We start from the raw sequence: 21,971 nt of genomic DNA, 5'->3' as shown, positions 1-21,971 counted from the left end.
TTTAGGTTCCAGCATGAGGTAATTGACTGATGTGCTTTGGCCGGTAATGTAATAGTCGTCGCTGTTTTTCTGTTCTCATTAGGTCTTGCCATCTGGAAGCCGAAGCTTTCAGATGTTGTTTTCCTTCCCAAAGCAGAAATGATGTTTCCCCTACTGGTGAACCCTACGGGTACTAAACACCAGATCCGTCCGCGGGAAATAAACAACGAATGGATAGACACGAACATCATCATTTTTGGATTATTTTTGGAATGTTATCTAGATCCAAAATGGCAGGTTATTAATTAAAGGGAGTCTGTCATGCAAAAAAATTACCTTTTAATCATTTTCAGATATTCAGATGTACTGGATTGTCCTTTTTCCATTTGACTTTGGCAAGTACATATACATGTCAATTCCATTTCTTCCCCTAGTGTGACCTCATATCGGACAACACCCTACCTCCGCTTGCTGCTCAGCTTTGCTGTTTTTTAAATGGGTGTGGCTCAAAAATAGCTCATTTGCATAGACACTGAAACGGCATGTTTGGAGGAGGAGTGAAGTAAAGGGAGATGGGGGGGGGGTGCATTGTTTGAGGGGTATTTTGGCACAAGAAACTTGTGGAATGAACAGTAAAATACGGGACCTTTAAAGTGTTTCAGTGGTGAGTCTAGCAATTGAAAAATGACTGTAGCAGAGTCCATCATTGTGTTAAAAAATGGCCATAAAAATGCCCTGATAAGAAAGCGTCCTGCTGTAGCCTTTTATAAAACTCTCAACGCAACCGGTTTAAGAATCCTTTGAGGTTTAGGGTTATTAAGAGAACATGTAGCTATTTTGTACTATCTTAATACACATTTAGACGATACATTAACAGGGCACCATACAGTAAGCAGGCTGTGATTTTTGACACATTGTTATGTTTGTTAAAGGTACTGTTCAATGAACAATGAAAAGTTCACGGAAGGTTCTTTTTGATTTTAAAAAGTTTTCCAAAGTACTTTTATTTATCCGGGGGACAACCCCCCCCCCCCCCCCCCCCCCCAAAAAAAAAAAAGAAAACTTTTAAGGGCACTAAATTGAGTGTCCATCTGGGGAAGACATTCAATGTAGGACCCTTCAACTAAGAATTTCCCTTCCAGGAAGAGTTTCAAGTACCCTTTTAGGACACAAAGAGTGAATGAACCCTTGAGGGACACTTCGAAAGAGCCTGAAAAGAATGATGTATCAAAAGAGGAAAAAGGAAAAAAGAATTTTAGCTAACTTCACTTACTATGGACATCTCCCCTCTGTTTTTCATTGTTGTCTTTGTGGATGCTGTTGTCAATGGGAGTAACTGGTGGGACTGGAGTCCTGCGAGGGGGGACAACTGGCACCCTTGGTGTTGGAACTGGGGCTTTAGTGGTGGTAATAATGGTGGTGGTGGTGGTAGTGGTGGCAGTGGTGGTGGTGGTGGTGGGACGTTGAGGTGTGACATTAGGCTTAAGGGTAACTACAGTGGGGGGTCTTGGAGGGGTCGTAGGGGGTTTACGTGTTGGGATGGTTGGCTTTTTGGGTGGTGGGATTGGGACTTTCCTTGGTGGTGAGGTTGTTTTTGAGGGTAGCGTTGTGGGGGAGATCCTTTTGGCTGTCACCGGAGGTTGAGCGGTGGTGGTGGTCCTCTTCTGGTCTGTATCTGGAATTCTGTTGTTGTTGTTGTTCCCAGGCCGGGGAGGCTCGATGATTACTCTGGGGATAGCTGAACAAAAATCACAGAATTTTTATTTCGATACAAAAAAATGTATGCACAGAATTGTTTTTATTTCAGATTACACACACATTTCATTTTCATTTTTACAATAATGTATTTTTGTGTTTTGTAGATTGACTGTCAACTAGAGGTTGGATTTCCTTTTCTAATAGACAACACAATCTTTTACACCAGACGATGAGGTTTTACATTATAATGACCATTAAAATACATTTTCCTCTACATTTATACTTTATGGATCCAATTGGAATGTTTATCCGTATTAGTGCGTTATCAGGGACTTTGAGCTACAGTATGTAAGTACTTTTGATTGATTTGTGTTTAGTTGAGCTTTGAGGTGTCATACCACATGGGAAAGTACTTTTACTTCATATACAGTCACAAAGAAATGATTACTCATCATAGACAGAAGAATCTGTAGGTGTCATATAGAAGCGAGCACGTTGAATAGCTTTGGGAACGTTCCTCATATCCTTCACTGCAGCGTAAAATGGAATAAAGGCCGTTACTTAAATCATGATGTTCCCACAAGGAGGCTTAACGATGAATCATTTTCTCATTGAAAGACAAATGAATCTCACGACTAAACCTCCTGTTATGGCAATAACTCAGTAGTTGTCCTGTGTTTGTAGAGCGTGGTGGGCGTCGTGGTAACAAGCACAGCTCCTTAAGACCTTCTTATGGAAATGAGGCAACTGAACACGGAGCTCGTCTCCCTGCGTCACTGCGAGCATCTAACCGGCCGGGGGACACTAACTTTAAGGTTTAATGTGTTTAGAGTCCTGTGCTTTCTATTAGAAATGAATCTCACATTCTAGAGGATTACGGCTGGCATGTTTTTTTTTTATGCCTGACTGGACAATAAAGAGCCAAATAAATCCTCTGTACCTCTTCTGTGCGTGAGAACAGCCTGCATGGCAAAAGTGATGGATGTGTGTGTGTGTGTGTGTGTGTGTGTGTAGAAGACAAATAGATAGACAGAGATTAGAGGGAAGGAGTAAAAGAGTGAAAGACAGATGGAGACAGAAAGAGCAAAGAAAGAAAGACAGGGAGAGAGACAGATGGATGGACAGAAAAAAAACGAGTGAAATAAACAGGAACAGAGACAGCACGACATATCTAGTGTGTGTGTGTGTATGTGTGTGTGTGTAGCAGTAAATGGAGCAGGTAACAGATACTGTACATGACGAAATAAGACTCTAAATCTGTAAAAGCAAAAATCAATAATCCTTAGAAATGTAATTAAAATCCAAAGCTGAATGTCTGAAAAGTATGAAACTAACTTTCCCAGAACAACTACAGCAAGTCGAGCTTTTCACTTTCATTCACCTTCACAGCGTCACAGTCATGTTGGAGCTGCAGTGTATCATGACGTGACGTTAATGACATAATGAGAAAGTTGTGGGTCGACCTGTTACACACTCGTACACACATCACGCCGTTAATAACGTTTCTGCAGCCCTGAGCCTCACGGTATCAGTTAGTAGTTGCAACAAAGTTTAAAGCACATCAATGTACAGAATGCTGTTTCATCTTGTAGCAGCACTGGAGCTACATTTGGGTGTTCAAGTCAAACCGGGACTTGTGATGAAAGCTCTCATGGATAATAATCTGCTAGACTGATGCACTTATCCCAGTGTGTCACTAGTGCTTGTGTAACTGGTGTGAATCGACATCGATTTAATCTTACTTGCTTTACTTTTCCCTTCCTTATTTGTATTATTATTATTATTTCAATTTGTTCTTCTTTCATCTTTATTTTATTGTCCATGATGTTTTAATTTTCTTCCATTTTGTTTTATTGGTTTAATAACCTTCACGTGTTCTTGCTCCTTCATGCTTGTTCACAAGTTAAAAGATTGTAATGTTACAGTAGTGGAACTTTCTCTATGAGGCCTTGTTCGGGGGTGAGGGGGGGTGCTGGGAGTCTGGGGGGAGCGCTATTGGTGGGACACTTCAGGCTTTCTCTGCATGTGACATGTGATAGCCTCAGTCTACCTGTGTGCGAGGCTGACGAGCGCATGTATTATCCGGTTCTCCCCGTCAATGACTCGGGTATGACAATGTTTCTTGCCTAAAAATGCATATTTGTCGGTGGATGAACGTGACTACTTTATACTGGCATTTAATTGTGTTGGTCATGATGGAAGTGAATGATGTAATATGGTTATTCGACTTAATTGATGTGACGCTAATTATTTGGTATCGTATGCTTAGTGTGTGTGCCAGAGAGGGAGAAGCTGTCGCCTGTTTGACCCACTGATTATCTCTCCGTGTTCAAATTCAAATTTCAAATTCAATTTTTATTTGTCACATACACAGTCATACACAGAACGATATGCAGTGAAATGCTTGTACGACCGCCGGTCCACTCGCTACATGTTCACAGAAGTTACTGCACAGATTCGTCATTTGTTACTCGTTGTTTTTTGTCCTCTTTTCCTTTCCTCCTGGAAAACGACTGTAAGCAACTGTAACTTAGTTCAGTCTGGGATTAATAAAGTTCTTTAAATCTTGAATTCACGAAAATACAAACTCCTTTTAAGGAAACTGGTCAAATCTTTTACTGCGGCTGAGAGTCTCATCACTGTACTGTGTTTATAATCTTCTGTAAATGTCAATCATTTTTACACGTTCATTTAAGAAATGTAATCAAAAGTCCCGCTTTGACTTGAACACGACTTCAACGATTTAATTAGCTATTTCTTCAAGTCTAAGCAGCGTTTTTCATGCTTTTTCTCGTTTGTTTCTTTCTTTCTTGCACTATGTGTAGATTATAAGGTTATAAAGTTAAGTACTACAGTAACTAATCAATGTTTTGTATCTCAGTTGGTTTAAACCTGTACCTGTGTATCTGTATCTATTTGTCCATTTAGGAAATTATTGATTCTAACTGTTCAGTACAGTTCAGTTCTTAAAGGTTAATAACGTTTTCTAATTTTAATTAACTTTATACAAGAGAATTCTGGTTATTAAAGTAAGGACAACTGTTTAAAAAAATTCCAACTGACAGCTAAGACCACATGTCTGTTTATTTTTCCCTCCATCTGCTCCATACTCACGTTTGCACTCGTGCCCGGTGCCCCGGCGGAAACCCTCCTTGCACTTGCACTTGAACGAACCGGGTGTGTTGTAGCAGGTGGCGTAGCCGCTACACTGGTGCTGTCCAGTCGCGCACTCGTCCACATCTGAAAGAGTCACACCGCCAGTCTTTATACTCGGAGACAAATGCTGGACTGTACATGTACAAGCTAATAATATAAAACCGCACACATGCTGAGATGCTAATGCTAATGCATGCATTTAAAAAAAAGATCAGTTCAATCTTAAAACACTTCAATCTTTATTATAATCAGTACGTTCCCCCATGTGCCGGAGCTGTCAGTCTGAGCAGAAGGAAGGAAGGAACGACTAGAAGAGGATTATTATTTCGATGAATAGATGCCAGAAATCAACCTTTTAACCTTGACATAATGTTTCTTTTTACAGTATTTAGGTCAAAATAGTAAAAATATGTTAATGTTACGGACAGGAAAAGGAATGTTAAATTACACAGGCACACATGAATAAATCTAAAAAGTCTACAAGTCTTAATTTGTGTCCATCTGGACTATAAGTGTTAATCCAACACGAGGGTTGTTACTGTGTGCTTTCTCCTTTAGGCCATCTGCTACAGTACGTCTCTTCACTCACAAATCACTGCAGCGCCCAGATCAGTTTATTTTAATGCAGCAGCACAGTATCATGTACTGGTATTGAAAACTTGGAGTTTAAAGTAGGAAATAAAAAAAAGTCACACTGTCCTGGTGGACTGATTGCAAACAATCCGACAAGTCAGACATGGCTGTTTTTTGCATCAGACAGACATTTGTGCCTGACGTAGATAATGAGGAATCTTTGCTGTAAATATGTGCCCATGTTTTCACATCCTCTGCTTCAAAGTACTTAATTATATTTGACATTATTAGCATCACTGAATGTGTGATGAACTGTATTCCACATGAAGCCTTATTAGGCTCTCACTTATTTAAAAAATTGGTTTTAACCAACTAAACTTCCTTTGCCTTACTTTTACTATTTTGTAATTTTTTCATTAATATTGTTATTAGAAATGCCAATTAGCTTGCTGGACAAAACCGGAGCACCCGGAGGAAACCCACCAAACACGGAGAGAACATGCACAAGACCACCACCGGGGGAAGGGGGGATCGAACCCTGGACCTTGGAGGTGTGAGACCAAAGTGCCAACCACTATGACACCATGTGACCTTTTATTATTATTATTATTATTATTATTATTATATATTTATTTTCTATACCGCGTATCCTGGACAGGGTCTCTATGCCTTGTGGGTTTTCTCTGGGTATATGAAGTGCATGACTGTGTATGGCTGTGTGTGTGCGTGTGTGTGTGTGTGTGTGTGTGTGTGTTTCTGAAGGTTGCCTTACGTTGGGTTTCTCAGCAGTATAACTTCCCTTACAGCAACAGCCGCTGGAGTAAGGTCAGAGGTCAGATTTGTAGAAGTTAAAATTTGCAAATGTCCAAGGTGGGAAGTTGGCGTAATAGTTTCATAGTGTAACGGGACTTTTGATTGTGCAGAATAACAGAATAAGAGTTATAAAGTTATAAAAGATTTCTCTTTATTCCTCTATATAATCTCCTAATACACTAATGCACTTATCTCAGTGTTTCACTAGTGCTTGGACACCAGTAAGGTAGAACGTTTATCCCCGGTATGCTGGGGGATAAACGTGTCCTGGTTTGACCTTCCATACCCTTTCTACATAAACATACATTTTCATTGATGTCACAGTCTTCCGTACAGTTCAGCTGCACTGCAGTATAACGATAATCAATCACCACATTCCAACCAATCAGAATCAAGAATTAAACATCGTAGCTCAGAATCATTGCTCATGACGTCCTGAACGTTTGTCTTTCTGTATTTGTTACATAAAGTCCCGGTTTTACTCGAACACCTCTTTTAAAAAATGGAAAAGAAAGGTATACCCATTGTGTTTGTTTAGTTTTTTTACAAATGAATTTTATTTTAGAGAAACAGCCCTGAAACAGCGCAAACTGTCATGTTTTATTTCTTACTTATTTATTCAGGGTGATGTTCTATTCAGTCTTACAGCAGCTCAAACACACACATATCTTGAACATGTCTTGTATGCATTTAATTTTTTGTTCTGGAACATTCCCACAAATCACTATTAAAACATTTAATAAAAAAAAGCACTGTTTTATTTAAAAAAAAGAAAATAAAAAAGAAATGACTCCTTTAATATCCACTTCATCTACTGCATTTCTTTGGCTTTTGTCCACTTATCCATATTTCACATCTCCTACATGTTCAATATCTAATGTCTCACATCAGACTCACATCAGACTCGTGTACTTGCCTTACCTGTACACTGGTATTTGCCGTTGATGTACTGCAGGTCAAAGCCGTCGTGACACTTGCAGATGTAACTCCCAAACGTATTGATGCACTTGCGGAAGCGAGGACAAACGCCACGGCCCGTGGCACACTCATCCACGTCTGAAAAACAAACATCATCCTTTTAAATGTTATTATTATTATTATTTTATTCTTATTGTTAACATCCTCCGTCCTGTTCTGCCTGGACCGGACGGATTGGTGGATTATGGACTAATCAGGATGGAGAGCTTTAGAGGATCAGGACGCACTGATCACGTCAGGAATACGTTTCACATCCTTCACTGTTAGACTTCATGCATAAAGTAACACAGAATAAATAAACTCTGGCTGGGATATTTTATACATGGATGTAGAAGTGAAGAAGTGTGCTGAGTCAAAGAGAGAGAGAGAGAGAGAGAGAGAGAGAGAGATGGAGAGAAGCAACACTGTCTCATCAATCATGTCCAAAACACTCTGCGCTGGAGTTTCAGCTTTCCTGAGCAGCGTTTGATTCCATAATCACGCAATTAGGATAATTTCCGTTTACCTCCTCGTTTATTTTTTCTGACAAACACCTTTGATTGATTGCTCAGTCAGACGAGGAACAAAACACGTCAGACGACGCTATTAGTCATCCTGAAAATCTGGTGGGAAAAAAAGAAAATAAATAAATAATAGACTTGCGGGAATCGTAAATCAAAATGCTCTTCATTCCCGTTGTCGTATGACGGATGCCGATGGCTGATGCGCCGACGTTTCCATCTGTAGCTGGAGCTGCTTTTTATACAGTAATGATGTTGGAGTCACAGCTCTAAGGGTACAGTACAGGAACAGCTCCTGGGACCGTCGTCCTCTCGTCCACAGGTTTATGTCTCTGGACGTTTTCTTTTTCCCCTGCATTGTTCTATACATGTCCCTTGGGCTTGTAAAAGAAGCGCTCTCTTAAAATCTTCCAGCGCTTTAACACCTGTGTCTCAGAAACACACACCACCGACGGCCCTGGTGTGATTGATGGGCTTTTGTTTGAGACACCGTCCCGCCCTCGCTCTCATGAGTGAAACACAGGAGCTGGAAAGTAGACCAGCGTATGGGGAGGTAAAAAAAAAAAGAAAAGAAAAAAAAAAACACAGACGGAAGGCCCGGGCTGGAAGGTTTGAGCTCATCCCCTCGTACACAAGCATATATTTAAATCATGACACGGGGTAACTGCTGTGATTTATTCCCAGTCCCGTGTTCCGGGAGGGCCGTCTGAGCGAATAGGTAAGGACGAGACCTGCTTTAACATCTCTGCCCCTGCAGAAGGGCATTATTAATATGGGCATTAACGAATGCCACCATGCAATCCCCAAGTCCTCTCGCAGTGTAATTAGAGCATCGGAGGAAATATAATAAAAACAAAAGAGCTCATTGTGTGGTTGTCAAGGGCTGCTGGAATACCACAGCTTCTTCTACGAGAAAAGCTTTCTACGGATTTGAATTTCAAAACTCTGTTTTCACCCACATGATCACCCCCCCCCCCCCCCCAACGCTGCCGCCCCCAAAAAACTAAGAGAAGGCAACAAAAGGCTCCTGCGTTTGATTATCAAGCTACAAATCAGAGTTAAAAAACGACTCCTGGAGCCAGAGGCAGGAGAAGGGAAAGGCGAAGCTTTTGTGTGATGGTGCGTCTCTTTGTACAGGAGTGCTTTCGAATTCAGAGTAAAGTAGCAGAGTTTGTTTGGCTCGCAGCGAGCAGTCGTACCCACGCATGTCCTGCCATCTGGGGCGAGCTGTAGGCCGGGAGATGGACACTGGCACCGAACTTCGCCTTTCATCACCTCGCAGCCGTACTGGCAGTTAGCCATGCTGCATGTCCGCGCATCTGAGACACACACACACACACACACACACACACACGACATGTAAACATTATCAACATCAAGAGAAAATACAGTACGTACAGATCATGACTAGCAGATTCTGTTTAACACTCAATACTGTGCAAAAGTCTTGACTCCCCCTCATTTCTTCATATTTTCCTCCTAAAGCTCCAGACTTTCCTGTATGTTTAAAGTAGTCTTGAGGAATACAGCACGTCTCCAAGCTTCCTGAAGGACGTTTTAGTCATGATCAGATGATCAGGAGGTGATTACTAACTGCTGATGCTGAGGGGTTGGAACAGACGAGAGGGGAAATGAGGTCGCTGCTGAGGTTCTTACAGAAACAACCGGTTTATGAATTGTATCTTTAGACAGTTTGCAGACTGTCGCTGTTATTCTACATCATTTTATTTAATATGAAGTACTGTACATCCTAAAGTGTTTGGATATTTTTATCATCTTACCTTTCATTAAAAAAAGAAATAATTAATTCCTGCAATTTCCTCCTTAACTCAAGTCATTAAGTCATGACATACTGGATAATGTTTAAAGACTGAAACCAGTCTCTCAAAAATTTGAGATCACTCAAAAAAAAAAGGAAAGTAGACCTTTAAAGATGAATGTAAAAATCAATGTATGTTTATTCTTTTTCTGCAGGAAGTTTAAAACCAGTTTGTCTTAAACTGTTCTGAAACTGTGTTGCTATTAATAAGCAGTAATGTGAAGCGTCGCTTTGATCCACAGCCGTCCGAGGCGAAGGCGTGTGAGATACCTGAACTGAGAGCCCGGCGTTCTGCGCTAAAATCTAAATGTTGAGTAAAAGTGATGACAGTTAGTCATGTGCCGGATTTAATAATCTACTTTTTAACTTAGTGTAAACAAGGCGTAAGATCCTCAACCTTTCTTTGTATTAATAAGTTAGACAGAGAGTTCTGCTGTACAGAGAGACACACAGACATGGACGTGGGCTTCAACCTCAAATAATAATAATAATAATAATAATAATAATAATAATCATAATAATAATAATAATATCACTGATTACATTAAAGATCAGATCAGATTATTATTAGATTAAACCTTTTAACTATTTTTACAAACTCTTTAACCGTCAACAACAGGTACTTAGACTTTGAGTTTAAAATAATTTTATGTTTTAATTTGAGATTGTTACAGTTTCTCTTTTAGGATTGTTGTGGTTACAAATCAAAGGTTGGTGTTGTTCCAGTGTAAACACGTTAAAGAGTAATCATTCAATAACAACCATGTTTTCCCCTTAAGGAGTAAATCTGACTGTAACACACATGTATTACATCAAAGCTTAAAACTTAAAAGAACTAAAAAAAAAATTGCCTAAGATTAAAAAAAAAGAAGGGGAAAAAACAAATGTGGTTTAAAGCAGTGGTCTGTTTTCTGGATTTGTTTTATGTAAATTAGCTGCATGCTATAATTACATTTCAATGTTAGATATGTATTTACACAGGTCTCTAAACCCCGCGGTTTGTTCAGAATTAAATCTTCTCTTTGTGCACTTCTTGCAATCACAGAGCATTATCACCATCTCAGGGCTGAGCAACAACGCAAACTTATCAAAGTCACAAGTCCGTATTAATGGGTATAGACGGCTGCCTGATCACATGACCTTCGGACCTGCCGTCTGAGAGGACCGAGCTCTGTAAGTGTCTCCGTCTGACCCCGAGGCGAAAGACTTCTATTGGAGAAGATAACCTGGTATTATTACCTCACCATCTCCAACAATGCTCTTGCATTCCTCTCTCCGCACCGCTATGAGGTCATCTACAGGTTCAACCTGCTCTTTCCAAAATAACAGGGAAATGGGATTGCTTATTATGCCTGCCAGGTAAACATGCATAGCTGTGAAAACATCAGCAGGGCTACAAATAGGCTCATTTAGAGCATGAAAAACAAAGCAATTCTTCACTGGTCTGTATAGTAACGAAGTAGAAGGCGGCGTCGGGGGTGTCGGCGGCGTTATTCACGACCACGTTCTCCAACTCTGACAGATTATTATTACTTAGTATTAGATGTGCTGGATTTCAAACTATGACAAAGTGACAGTTTTCTAGACGACACCAAGAATTCAGGGAACGGTTTAAGCCTTTAAGATATTAAAATTCATTCAAATATTCAAAATAAGAAAACCAGCCTGGGAGCATCTTAACATTTTTTTTTTTTTTTTTTGCTCAATGAAGAATGCAAAGATAGATACAGTACGTGATTATGCAAATGATTAAATTACTGTATAAGATCTCGACCCCCTCTACGTATGGTTACGCTCAGCTCTCAGCTATGGCGTACAATATTGTGTAAGAAAAAAAAGGTCAGTGCAAACATAAAAGGAGAGCGAAGAACTGATTTTTAAAAGATTAAAGTAAAAACACGATATGTTCTTTCACTCCACTTGTTCCCTTAAAGAGCAGCAAATCATCACTGCAAATCATCCCAAGGTTCTTCTGACTGATCGCTCAGAGCGAGGCGACTTTACTCAGAGCACTGGAGGAAATACGCTGCTGCAAATCATTTCAGTTTTGTAACATGGACTAAGCCTGAGTAGTCTCCGTTTAAACCCATTATACTTGCATTTTATGAGTTTTAGTGACTTATTACATAAAACATGATTTATTATCATTATTATTTTTACAATTATTCCCTTTTATTTGCTCTTTTTGGGACGCGTGTGATGACTGAAGCCGGTTCCCTTGGACCGTGCAGTCGCTCAGTCATTTCTCCTCAAACCTCCATCAGTAAAAGTGGACTTTAAAGTGGACATTAACTTAAACACCATTCTGGTTGTATTGAATATTCACCCCAATAGCACACAGATACAGCAGGGATTGATTTATGTTCCCGCTATCCGTTATCACCCAAATGACGACGGGTTCCCTGTTGAGTCTGGTTCCTCTCAGGGTTCCTGTCTCTCATCATCTCAGGCACTTGTTTCCCTCATCACCGTCGCCCTCGCCTTGCTCATCAGGGACAAACTCATACTTTTTTTTTCTTCTTCTTATATTTTGTCTAATTTGTTTCCATATTATTACATTTCTCTAAAGCTGCTTTGCGACACGGCCCATTGTTTAAATCGCTATACAAATAGAACTGAAGTGAATTGAACTGAATATCTTCAGATATTAGAAGGCTGAAGCTCAGCGCTCTCATACTCTCCCAGCGATTTTTGAATAAGAACCATTAATTATCTCCACTTCAAAAAACATTTGGAGTGCCTGATGGAGCAAGGATATGAATGATTTAAGAGTGATGTTCAGGCCTGGACCAAAATCTCCCAGGAAAAACCACAACAGACGATATCTTTATGGCTGCTTTAAGAAAAAAAAAAAAAAAAACCAAACCTGCTGCATGCTTTGATACACGCGGCGATACGAGCGTACTCACAGTCGTGCGGGCCATCTGGAAGAAAAAGATATACTGAACCTTTTTAGTGGTTAACGCGAGACAAGCACAGGCACAGCCGTCTCAGCACAGGGAGAATAGCTCAGGGCCAGCTAGAAGAATCAGGATTTACCGGCAGGGTTGAAGTTCACTCGTATCTCTTTCTCTCTCATTTTCTTTTACTCTCTCATTTTTCATTTGAGTCACTGTAAAGCCCTCCACAGGAGCTAACCATGCCCCAAGCTGATAGGGTGACTGCTGGGAAAAAGAAGAAAAAAAACTCTCCGAAGGAAAAAAATGTACTCATTGTAGCTTACAATGGAAAAGGAAAAGAACAAACAGTGATGGAAAAATGCGTTCCAGTGCAGAGGAACGGACCTGCAGAAATTCTCAATAGTCTGCTGTACAATCGAGAGTTCAAGAGGAGAAATAAAGGATTACAACTTTCTCCATGTGGATCCTGATGGTTTCTATTTTTTTTTTTTGCAACTAATAATCAATTGATAATTGATTAAAGAAGTTTAGCGCAATCAATAACACCCTCATCCAGAGCGACGTATGTTCTATCTCATTATTTATCTGGGGAGTAGAGGGTTAAGGGCTTTACTCAAGGGCCCAACAGGAGCAACTTGGTGGTGTCAAGGTTTGAACCTAGAACCTTCCAATCAGTAGCTCATCGCCTTAACCACTAAGCTGACCCTGACCCTGAGCAATCATGTTAACAAGAAACCAAAAAGTAACATTAAGCAACCAATATTCTGGTTTTGTGGCTAAATACATTGGAAACCATTAGGACCATTAGATCCTGAAGATCTGTTATCACCAAGATGAGGATGGGTTCCCTGTTGGGTCTGGTTCCTCTCAAGGTTTCTTCCTATTACCATCTCAGGGGTTTCTTCCCTCAGCACCGTCGCCCTGGACTCGTTCATTAGGGATGATCTGATTATTCTGATTCAACTCATTTCCTTAATTTTCTTTGGATTCTGAAAAAGCTCCTTTTGCGATAATGACCATCGTTAATAGCGCTATACGAATAACACTGGATTGCTGGGAAAATTTTGACCTGTAACATTCTCGTCAGGTTTCATTTGGCATAACAGCTTATTTATTATCTTTCAGGAAGATTCTTTGCTTGTCTGGCAGTCTGAATTAAAAAGGATTTAGAAGAAAACAAGTTTTTTTAACAGTCTTGGTTACTTTCATTACTTTCTCCAGGATCGTAACAGGAAACCTCCCGCATCGGCACTGCTTGCTGGGTTAGTCGAGCTTCTGAACATCATTCTTGTTTTCACACTTTCTTCTACCATTTGTGCTAATTTAAAACCATAAATGGATTTTTTTTTTTTTATTATTATTATTTCTTTTACTGCTGGCTCTTGAGCTGGTTAATTAAGCCGCGTAGAAGAATTTGCTGGAAAATTTCCACGCAGCAGATATATCCGTGCATAAAGTGTAAATCTGTGTAGTGGAGAAAAGCAGCATCTGCTTATTAGGGTTCAGCCTTAGCGCCATGCCGTTACCATCTGCGACAGCGAGCACATGTGACTGGGGAATGCACTGTTTTTAGTGCGTGAAAGTAGAGCAGCACTCCAGCTGGATGGCTGAAGGCTAAAAGAGCAAAAGCGAAGCGCGACTCACTTCCGCAGGTCCCATCAGGCTGAAGCATGTAGCCGTTGAGGCAGTAGCACTTGTAGCTGCCGTACGTGTTCATGCACCTGTGTTTACAGGGCCGAGGCTTCAGGCCACACTCGTTCAGATCTGCAGGAAAGAGAGAGAAAGATGAGTCAAGGCATCCGGGCAGAAAACCCTCGTGATGGTGGTGGTATGTGTGTGTGTGTGCGTGTGCATGTGTGTGTGTGTGTGGTGTTAGGAGATTTAGCCAGTGGTCACAGTTCAGAGGTCAATCCCCTTCAAGCTGGGAGTTTGTAGAAGAAAATAGCAGAGATCTTTGTCCTAACAGGCCCACTTTCAGAAGCCCTCTCGTCCCGGTTCTAACCTTCAGACAGAGGTGGTCTGTCGCCACCCACACGTACATATACATACTGCTTTCACTCTCTGTGATGCTGAACACTATCAACCCCTGGTCCTTTATAAAATGTTATTAGACACTGCGATATGTCAAGTTCAGATGCAGCGAATTGCCGGGAGTCTAGCAGCTGCCGTGAAAGCACACAGAAAAGTCAACGGATAACGGAAATTAATCACAGGCTGCTAGCCCGGTGCACGCATGACAAGAATACGAAGAATTCCAGCCCACGTGCGTGGAGGTGAAAACCGACTCCATGCTCAGACCCGGACTACAGCGAGGGGTCAACAGTGCTTAATTCTGTATCCTTCTCCTCTCCATACTGCGGCCTCTCTGTGCTCAGAGTCCAATTTACCCCCCAGTGAAAGCAGATCCCACTGGCAGACGTACGAGCAGCTTGAGTGCGGCCCTGCGCGGAGAGAACGGCGCCATCTTTAGCTTCTGGTTATTCCTGGAATGCGTTGGGAGGCATAGCGCGACTGCTACGTTTGACAGGTGCCACCAGCTTAAATAGACAAATGTGCGAATGTTGTTGCCTGCATAAACAGCAATTGGCACTAATGTGAGGTCACTGATGGGGCACTGCCCGTTCATCTTCCTCTACAGGTCTATCTGTGCTCATCCCAAAACATTAACAGTGATGGTTTGCTCACTTCGAAAAGGCCTTGCGTAAAAAAAAAAAGAGATTAAGGACTTAATCACGGAATTTGTTTTATAACGTTTGGGAAAGGAAGCAAACGTGGTGTCGAGATTTGTTTTCATACTTTCTTAATATGAAGAGCTGAACTGCAAAACAAGATAAATCCATATTTAGTATTAATAATAATGTGTTGGTTAAACTTTAATTAAAGAGAATATAGCAAACTCATGCCTTGATTATATTTTTTTTATAGTGAGTCAGACAGGCAGCAAATTAAAACCATGGGGGAAACAAAAAGTGTTGAGGTTTGTTAAACACTAAATCTTTTAATTACAAAGAATTTTTATGGATCATGAGAAACACTGATTACATCATCAGTCAACTTTTCTGTTACTTTAATAGCTGCACACGTAACCACAGACCCGAGACAGGATTCAAACCCTTCAACCCTGTAGGGTGTGAGGTCACAGTGCACCACTGCAATGGCAGTCAGAAGAGTCAACATTCTCCAAACATTCAACGAAAACTTTTAGTTCATCCACAGCAGGCAGCCGTTGTTTTACGCCCAGCTGGGGGTTTATTAAAATTTGCCAGAATGAATAAAAAGCCAGAAAATAGTGTTTATAGCAATTTGCTATCAAACCCTTCATATGTATAACTAATAATCAATTAACACTTACAATAAACATGTTATTCAGCTGTAATTAGATTAAAAATAAAATTTCTGCTGTTATTATAATAACGTCTTTATGAACCATAATTTGTAGACTGAAGGGCAATTAGGGCCCCGGCAACTGCACGGGCTGTTTATACATCAAATATGCTAATATTATAGAGGCTTCAGGAGGGTTTTATCAAATAATAAGCTAAATAAACTAAATCTGCTTAAATTGTTTCTTTTTTTTTTTTTTAGTTTGTCAAAATTGGTACATGTTCTGTTTTCTCTTCCGTATTTTTTAGTAACACAAAAAAAAATCCCAGTTGTACTTTTGTGTAGATAAGTTAAGTTTTATGAATGAGCTTTTAAAGGGAAACAATGCTTATTCAATAAATCTACATAAGCACCTATAAATTGACAAATCAAGCCTATTTTTTAAGAGTGTAAACTTTTTATCTGTAAATAACTTAAAAAAAAAATAATTCAGTCTCAACTGTATTTGCTTCAAGTACAAAAAGAAAATGCATAATATGTCAAAATGTTATCTCTACATGAGATTCCAAGCAGCTATGAATGTCCGTTCTGCCCATGCCTTTAAAATTGTAACATTTTATAACAATAATACTAAAGGTGGGTAAAAAAACAAAAAAAAAGCATGAACCGAAACTAAAAAAATATATGTTTTAATCTCAGTGCCTAATGTTTTTTCGGGAGTAAACCAGGAGAGCTCTTTGCTCTGCACGAAAGAATCTACATTCGTTCCAAACCTGCTTTTTCCAAACAGACTCTAATGATGATGTAATTGAGGACGTACATCACACAAAGCTGAACAAATCATACCTTCTGTGCAAACGGTACGTTACTGTGGATATCATCAGCGCCACATGCTCATCCCTTATTAGGGTTCGGTAATGAAGTGAAATCGAGGTGCATTTGGTAAATTAATCAGTCTACTGGTTTAATTAAATGTTGTCACTCCAGTGGAAAGTACAAATCGTTTATTTTTCAATTATACAAGTGAGTGCTGTTGAATTCCCCGTTCTGACTGATCAGAAAGTGTTGATTAATTTTCTTATAGCAGCACTGACATGAAGGAACGTCTCGCTCATATGGTCAGATTTATCTACTCTACCTGAACTAATCTAATCAATAAATAGAGGAGAATAAAGGATCATTTCTAAACAAGCTCGAAAATATGAAAGGTAATACAGACAAAAACAAAACACTATCAGATCAGTGTATGAATTATATATAGGTTGTGTATACACAGGACTTTGTAATGGATCGAAGGGTCCAAAAACATGCAGAACTCCTAGAATTTATTACTATTTAAATATCTTTAAAATCCTTCTTAGGTGTCACAATTTCAACTTACAATTTGCCAAGAACTGAGAAAATCTGCTTCAAACATTACATGCACCCTTATTAGGATAAGGGGGTCCCTTTGATCCCCGTGCCTGTGGGTGGAGCCTTGTGTGATCGTGTCACCAGTTTCATAATCAATATTAATCCTAATGTTCCTGTACTACGATAAGCGTCATCAACTACTGAAGTGGCAGAGAAAAAGACGCACTGGACACTTTACTGTAATCTAAGGGTTTTGTCTTGTTTTAAAGGCCCTCATAATCTTCAACAATGTACAGTGTATGTAATTCAAAATCTTTTGTGTGCAACAAAATTCAAAACTTTCATTGATCTTTCTCATTGATCTAATTTCCTGCTAGTGACTCACTACAAAAACACAATTAAAGCACGAGTTTGGTGTAATTCTATATTAAAAGACAAAATCAAAATACTGTACTGTTAATACTGATCACTTAAATGATCCCAAACACAACTACAGACAAAAGTGTGAGAGGCGGAGTTACAGTGTTTAGCAAAATCATACAACAGCCACAAGAACATCACCACCAATGTGACTCAAGTTAAACATGCACAAAATAAAAAAAAAACATGTGTTACTTTAAATGGATCAAATGTTTGACTTTGTTGATGTTTTGAGGCAAATAAATATATAAATGATGAGAAATCGCCACGTCATATGAAAAATAAAACATTTCAGGATGTGAAAATAATCAGCTTTGGATTAAACGCACGCTGTTGTGTTTAATTCCTTACATGGTCAATAATACAGGAGCTCTAAGCCCCATCATCATCATCATCATCATCATCATCATTATTATTAGGATCTGGATCGTTTACTCTGACTGAACTCACTAGATTGACATTATGTGTATGAAGAGATACCAAAGACCATGTGCTTAGACCTCTTAACCTTCACACACTCTACTGCACCACAGTTTACACTTTTCCCCTTTGGCTTTTTTATTTCATTTCTCTCTTTCTTTTCTTTTTCTGTAATAACCTCGACATCAGTAGAAACCCAGCCTTCAGCTGAACTCTCAGCCAAAATTCTTTTATCAAGCTGAGCCTCCAAATCTGTATTACAAATACAAACTGCTAAGGGAGGAAAAAGAAAAAAAAATCTCTCTCCTTTTTTTAGCAGAGACTCAGCTGGTTCTTTCTTGCCTCTGGGAAAGAGGGAAAAAAATCCTGAAAACAGCACAATTTAAATGTCACGAATGTGGATTACTGGAACGGCCGTCCAGTGGCAGCGAGCTGGGGGCTCCATCACACGCCGGAGAAAATGAGAAAAGAGCACGAAGCAGAAAGGTCTGCTGGGGAGAAAAGGAAAACACAGGGGGAGGGAAAGAAAGAAAGATGAGGGGAGAGAGAGAGAGAGGACTGAGGAGGACGAAGAGGACGAGGAGGAGATGGAAAGAGCAGGGTAGATTAAACCAACATTACAGTAATGGGCACAGAGTCTTTCACTGCAAATGGTGTGTGAAGAATCTCAGCTCACTGAACGATGAATAGACAGAAGAGAGAGAGAGAGAGAGAGAGAGAGAGATGGGTGTGTGTAGACTACTCCTGTACATATGTACCTACAGTATATACTGTGTGTGTACAGTATGCGTACAGGACTAAAGAAGAATCTTACCTCCATGTTATTAAAAGACATAAACTCTTCCCTTGTTTTAAAACTGTTTATTACACAGCTCTGATCCTAGAGACTCCTTACACTCATGTTAATAACATCAACAAGACCAATTCTATGTTTTGATTTTTTAAATAACGCTCTATAATATCCCTTTAATAAGCCCTGTGGTTTATGTGGAGTTTCCTTCAAGCAAGTAAATGATTTGTTACCGTAAAGACAATAAGATACTGTAGTAAAACATGTGCCTCGATACGAGCGCGTCGTTCTTCTTACTGTCGAAGCAGTTATTAAAAATATGAACCAACACCTTCTTCCCGATCAGATTTGGGAATTAAACAGCACTGTGTGATCAGAACTGTAGACTGACCTTCAAAGCTTTCTTTATCACACAGATGTTTTAGAATATCTGAATAAACTTAAATGAGGAACGAGGAACATACATACACATACTGTATCTATATCTATCTATCTATCTATCTATCTATCTATCTATCTATCTATCTATCTATCTCTCCCTCTTCCTATATATATATAGTATACAGATATTCTGCTGTAGATATTTTTGGTACCAAATGACCACTCCTGGCTCGATAGCTAAGAAATTAATAGCAACAACTATATATTTTAATGATGATCACTAATTACTCTAATTTGGCCTTTAATACAAACCATCCTTTTATATTCCCTGCAGCTGAATCAATAACTTCTACAGTACATTGTCTCTATCTGTTTTATTCACCCAAATCCACATTTACATTCATGCAAACATTTATACTGTAAACAGTCCGATTAGAAAATGAGAGGAAGATTTAAACCGAAAAGTTGTGTTTCATTTATTAATTATTTAAAAGAGCAGTGTCAGTTATATATATATATATATATATATATATATATATATATATATAAAGACAGAGAAAGAGAGAGAGAGAGAGAGAGAGAGAGAGTTGAATGTGATTCTTGTCTACAACCTATAATACAATGGAAACAGCAAATAAATGTCTTGGCTGATTTTACCAAACACAATGTAACATTTGTAAAGTTCATCATCAGCACTCGTGCTCATAGAGGAGTTTGAGAAAGACTGAGAAAAGAAATGCAGAGAGATGGAGAGGAAGGAGATGAAAGAGTCGGTGTGAACGAGAGCAGTAGGCCAAGCTTGGGCGCTCGGAGATGAAAGATTCTCTGGTTCACAAGTTCACAGTGCTGGGAATCGAGAAAGACTTGCAGTCTCAGTGTGTGTGTGTGTGTGTGTGTGTGTGTGTGTGTGTGAGTGAGAGAGAGAGAGAGAGAGACAGGGAGGTAGAGAGAAAGAAAGACAGACAGACAGATAGATAAATAGATAGATAGAGAGAGAGAGTGTGTGTGTGTTTGTGAGAGAGAGAGAGAGAGAGAGAGAGAGAGAGAGAGAAGCCATGCTCGGCCTTCAGCATGTCATTCCGGCCATGCCCTTCTTCCAGGCTCTGGGATCTGCTACAGGAAGAAATAAGGAGACACAAGAGCGGGTATTCACTACGCTTCGGCCGAGCGGACCGCGCCATGCAGGTGGCTGGGGGGCGGGAGGGGTAGGGGGGCATGGGGTGCTCTGGCAGAAGGGTGAAAAGAGGAATCGCCCAGTGACCATGGGATTAGCTCACCCTCCGAAGGCACCCCCACTGCCGGATGGTCCATGGGAACAAATAGAGGGGGGAGACTGTCCCAGATTGGGGGGTTTACATAATCCTGCTGTTCCGCTAACAGGTTAAAAAGAGAGAGAGAGAGGGAACACAGACAACACAGCAGACAGGATCACGTCAGTACACATCTCCAGCACGTCCCTTTAACACCTTTAACCAGTCCACATTCCTGGAGAGGACAAGAATGACATTATGCACCAAAGAGGATTAGCCATGTGTGAGTTAGCTTGAAAAAAAATGAAAGAAAACAAAACAAAACGGCAAATTCCTCTGTGTGTGTGTGAGTGAGTGAGGCGCATCTCCCCCGACCTCCATCTGCTTCCTCTGAACAAAAGCAGGCATGGTTTTGGTGTCACAACATGTCAACAGTCGCGTCCCGATCCGTCCTCCTCGGTACGGGTTACTGCTGTTTATTGTTAGCATGGAAATAGGGGTGTTGTGGATGTACGTGGGGGGGGGGGGGGGGGGGGGGGATGCTTGGGAGGTTTTCATGCTCCACCCTTATAGTGAGACAAAAACGGAGAGGCTTCTAACTCAGCTGCGCTGTCTTTAATTCCGGTCAGCGTTCCTGATGGAGCGGCGGAACATACGGAAGCGTGTTGTGATGTAATTGAACAATGCAGCTGCGTTATGGCTAATTATATGATGACACGTAAAGCACGTCCCCTAATCCGCTCAGGCTTCATCTCACTTTCAAGTTATATATACATACTGTATATTTATCGCGGGAGAGCAGCCAGTCTGGCGTGTACGGCTGGTGCGAAACACAGACATTTATCCCACATTAAACAGTTGGACGGGAGACTCTGTTGACTTTAAGCCGTACACCCGCTTATCAGCTACAGCCGGAGCCAGAGGACTGATTGCACACATGAGCTATCGTTCTGATAATAGAAACACTCACGGAGATGTGAATAGAGCACTCGCCGCCATCTGTTAACAAGATAATATACAAAGAAGTGAACGTAAGCACGCTCGCCCTCAGACGAGCTCATAACACATTCCTTAGTCGGAGCGCTCGCAGCAGGTGAGCTGATTCTCATTTACAAAGTCGCCTACAGCAAATAATCATCTTATTAAAACGATCTGATCCGCTCCGAGTGAAGCGCGGCCTCGGTGCCATCGCGTCTAAACGGATTAGCGCTTTAATCAGCGTATTTGCATTTCCTCGCGCATCTGCCTCGCATCGGCGCTAAGACAAGTTGCGATGAGTTATGATGAGCGATTCCGGCTCTTTACATAAAACCGAGATCAAGAGAGGTTAATGCTAACGAGGCTTTAATTGGATTTTAGTCCAAAAGCCAGATTCCTGCCTCTAATTGGATGCAGTGTTTAGTATTGTTCATTTAGCACTGATTCGTTCTGACGGACTTCGCTAACAGCGCAGTTGTCCATTTAGGTGGTTTATGTATATTTCGAAAGGTTCAATTATCTAAATAAACTCCATCCATCTAGGAACCTCTGTTCGTCCAACTGGGGGCCATGGAGGCCAATGATGATCACTGGATTTATTCCTATTTTTATGACCGTGGTAGGACCTTTGGTCAACGT

At 40.4% G+C, this 21,971-nt stretch overlaps 1 protein-coding gene across 5 annotated transcripts in view; it reads right to left on the bottom strand.

Annotated features, from left to right (window-relative positions):
* npnta (nephronectin a) overlaps nucleotides 1-21,971 on the bottom strand; it is a 67,283-nt gene that overhangs the window by 9,432 nt on the left and 35,880 nt on the right. For 2 of the 5 annotated variants that reach the window (XM_053502370.1, XM_053502371.1), the window contains 6 exons: nucleotides 20,382-20,477; nucleotides 14,061-14,180; nucleotides 8,897-9,016; nucleotides 7,141-7,275; nucleotides 4,792-4,917; nucleotides 1,253-1,717 (listed from right to left, as the gene is read on the bottom strand). In XM_053502370.1, coding sequence (XP_053358345.1) covers nucleotides 1,253-1,717; nucleotides 4,792-4,917; nucleotides 7,141-7,275; nucleotides 8,897-9,016; nucleotides 14,061-14,180; nucleotides 20,382-20,477 — 1,062 coding nt within the window. The remainder of the gene's footprint in view (nucleotides 1-1,252; nucleotides 1,718-4,791; nucleotides 4,918-7,140; nucleotides 7,276-8,896; nucleotides 9,017-14,060; nucleotides 14,181-20,381; nucleotides 20,478-21,971) is intronic. The other 3 variants (XM_053502372.1, XM_053502375.1, XM_053502374.1) reach the window with 2 other exon arrangements.

The sequence above is a fragment of the Clarias gariepinus genome, chromosome 8, assembly GCF_024256425.1.
Source record: "Clarias gariepinus isolate MV-2021 ecotype Netherlands chromosome 8, CGAR_prim_01v2, whole genome shotgun sequence".
Classification (NCBI taxonomy): Eukaryota; Metazoa; Chordata; class Actinopteri; order Siluriformes; family Clariidae; genus Clarias; species Clarias gariepinus.
Note: the sequence above shows the minus strand (reverse complement) of the source record. Positions and strands in the feature narration are given on the sequence as shown.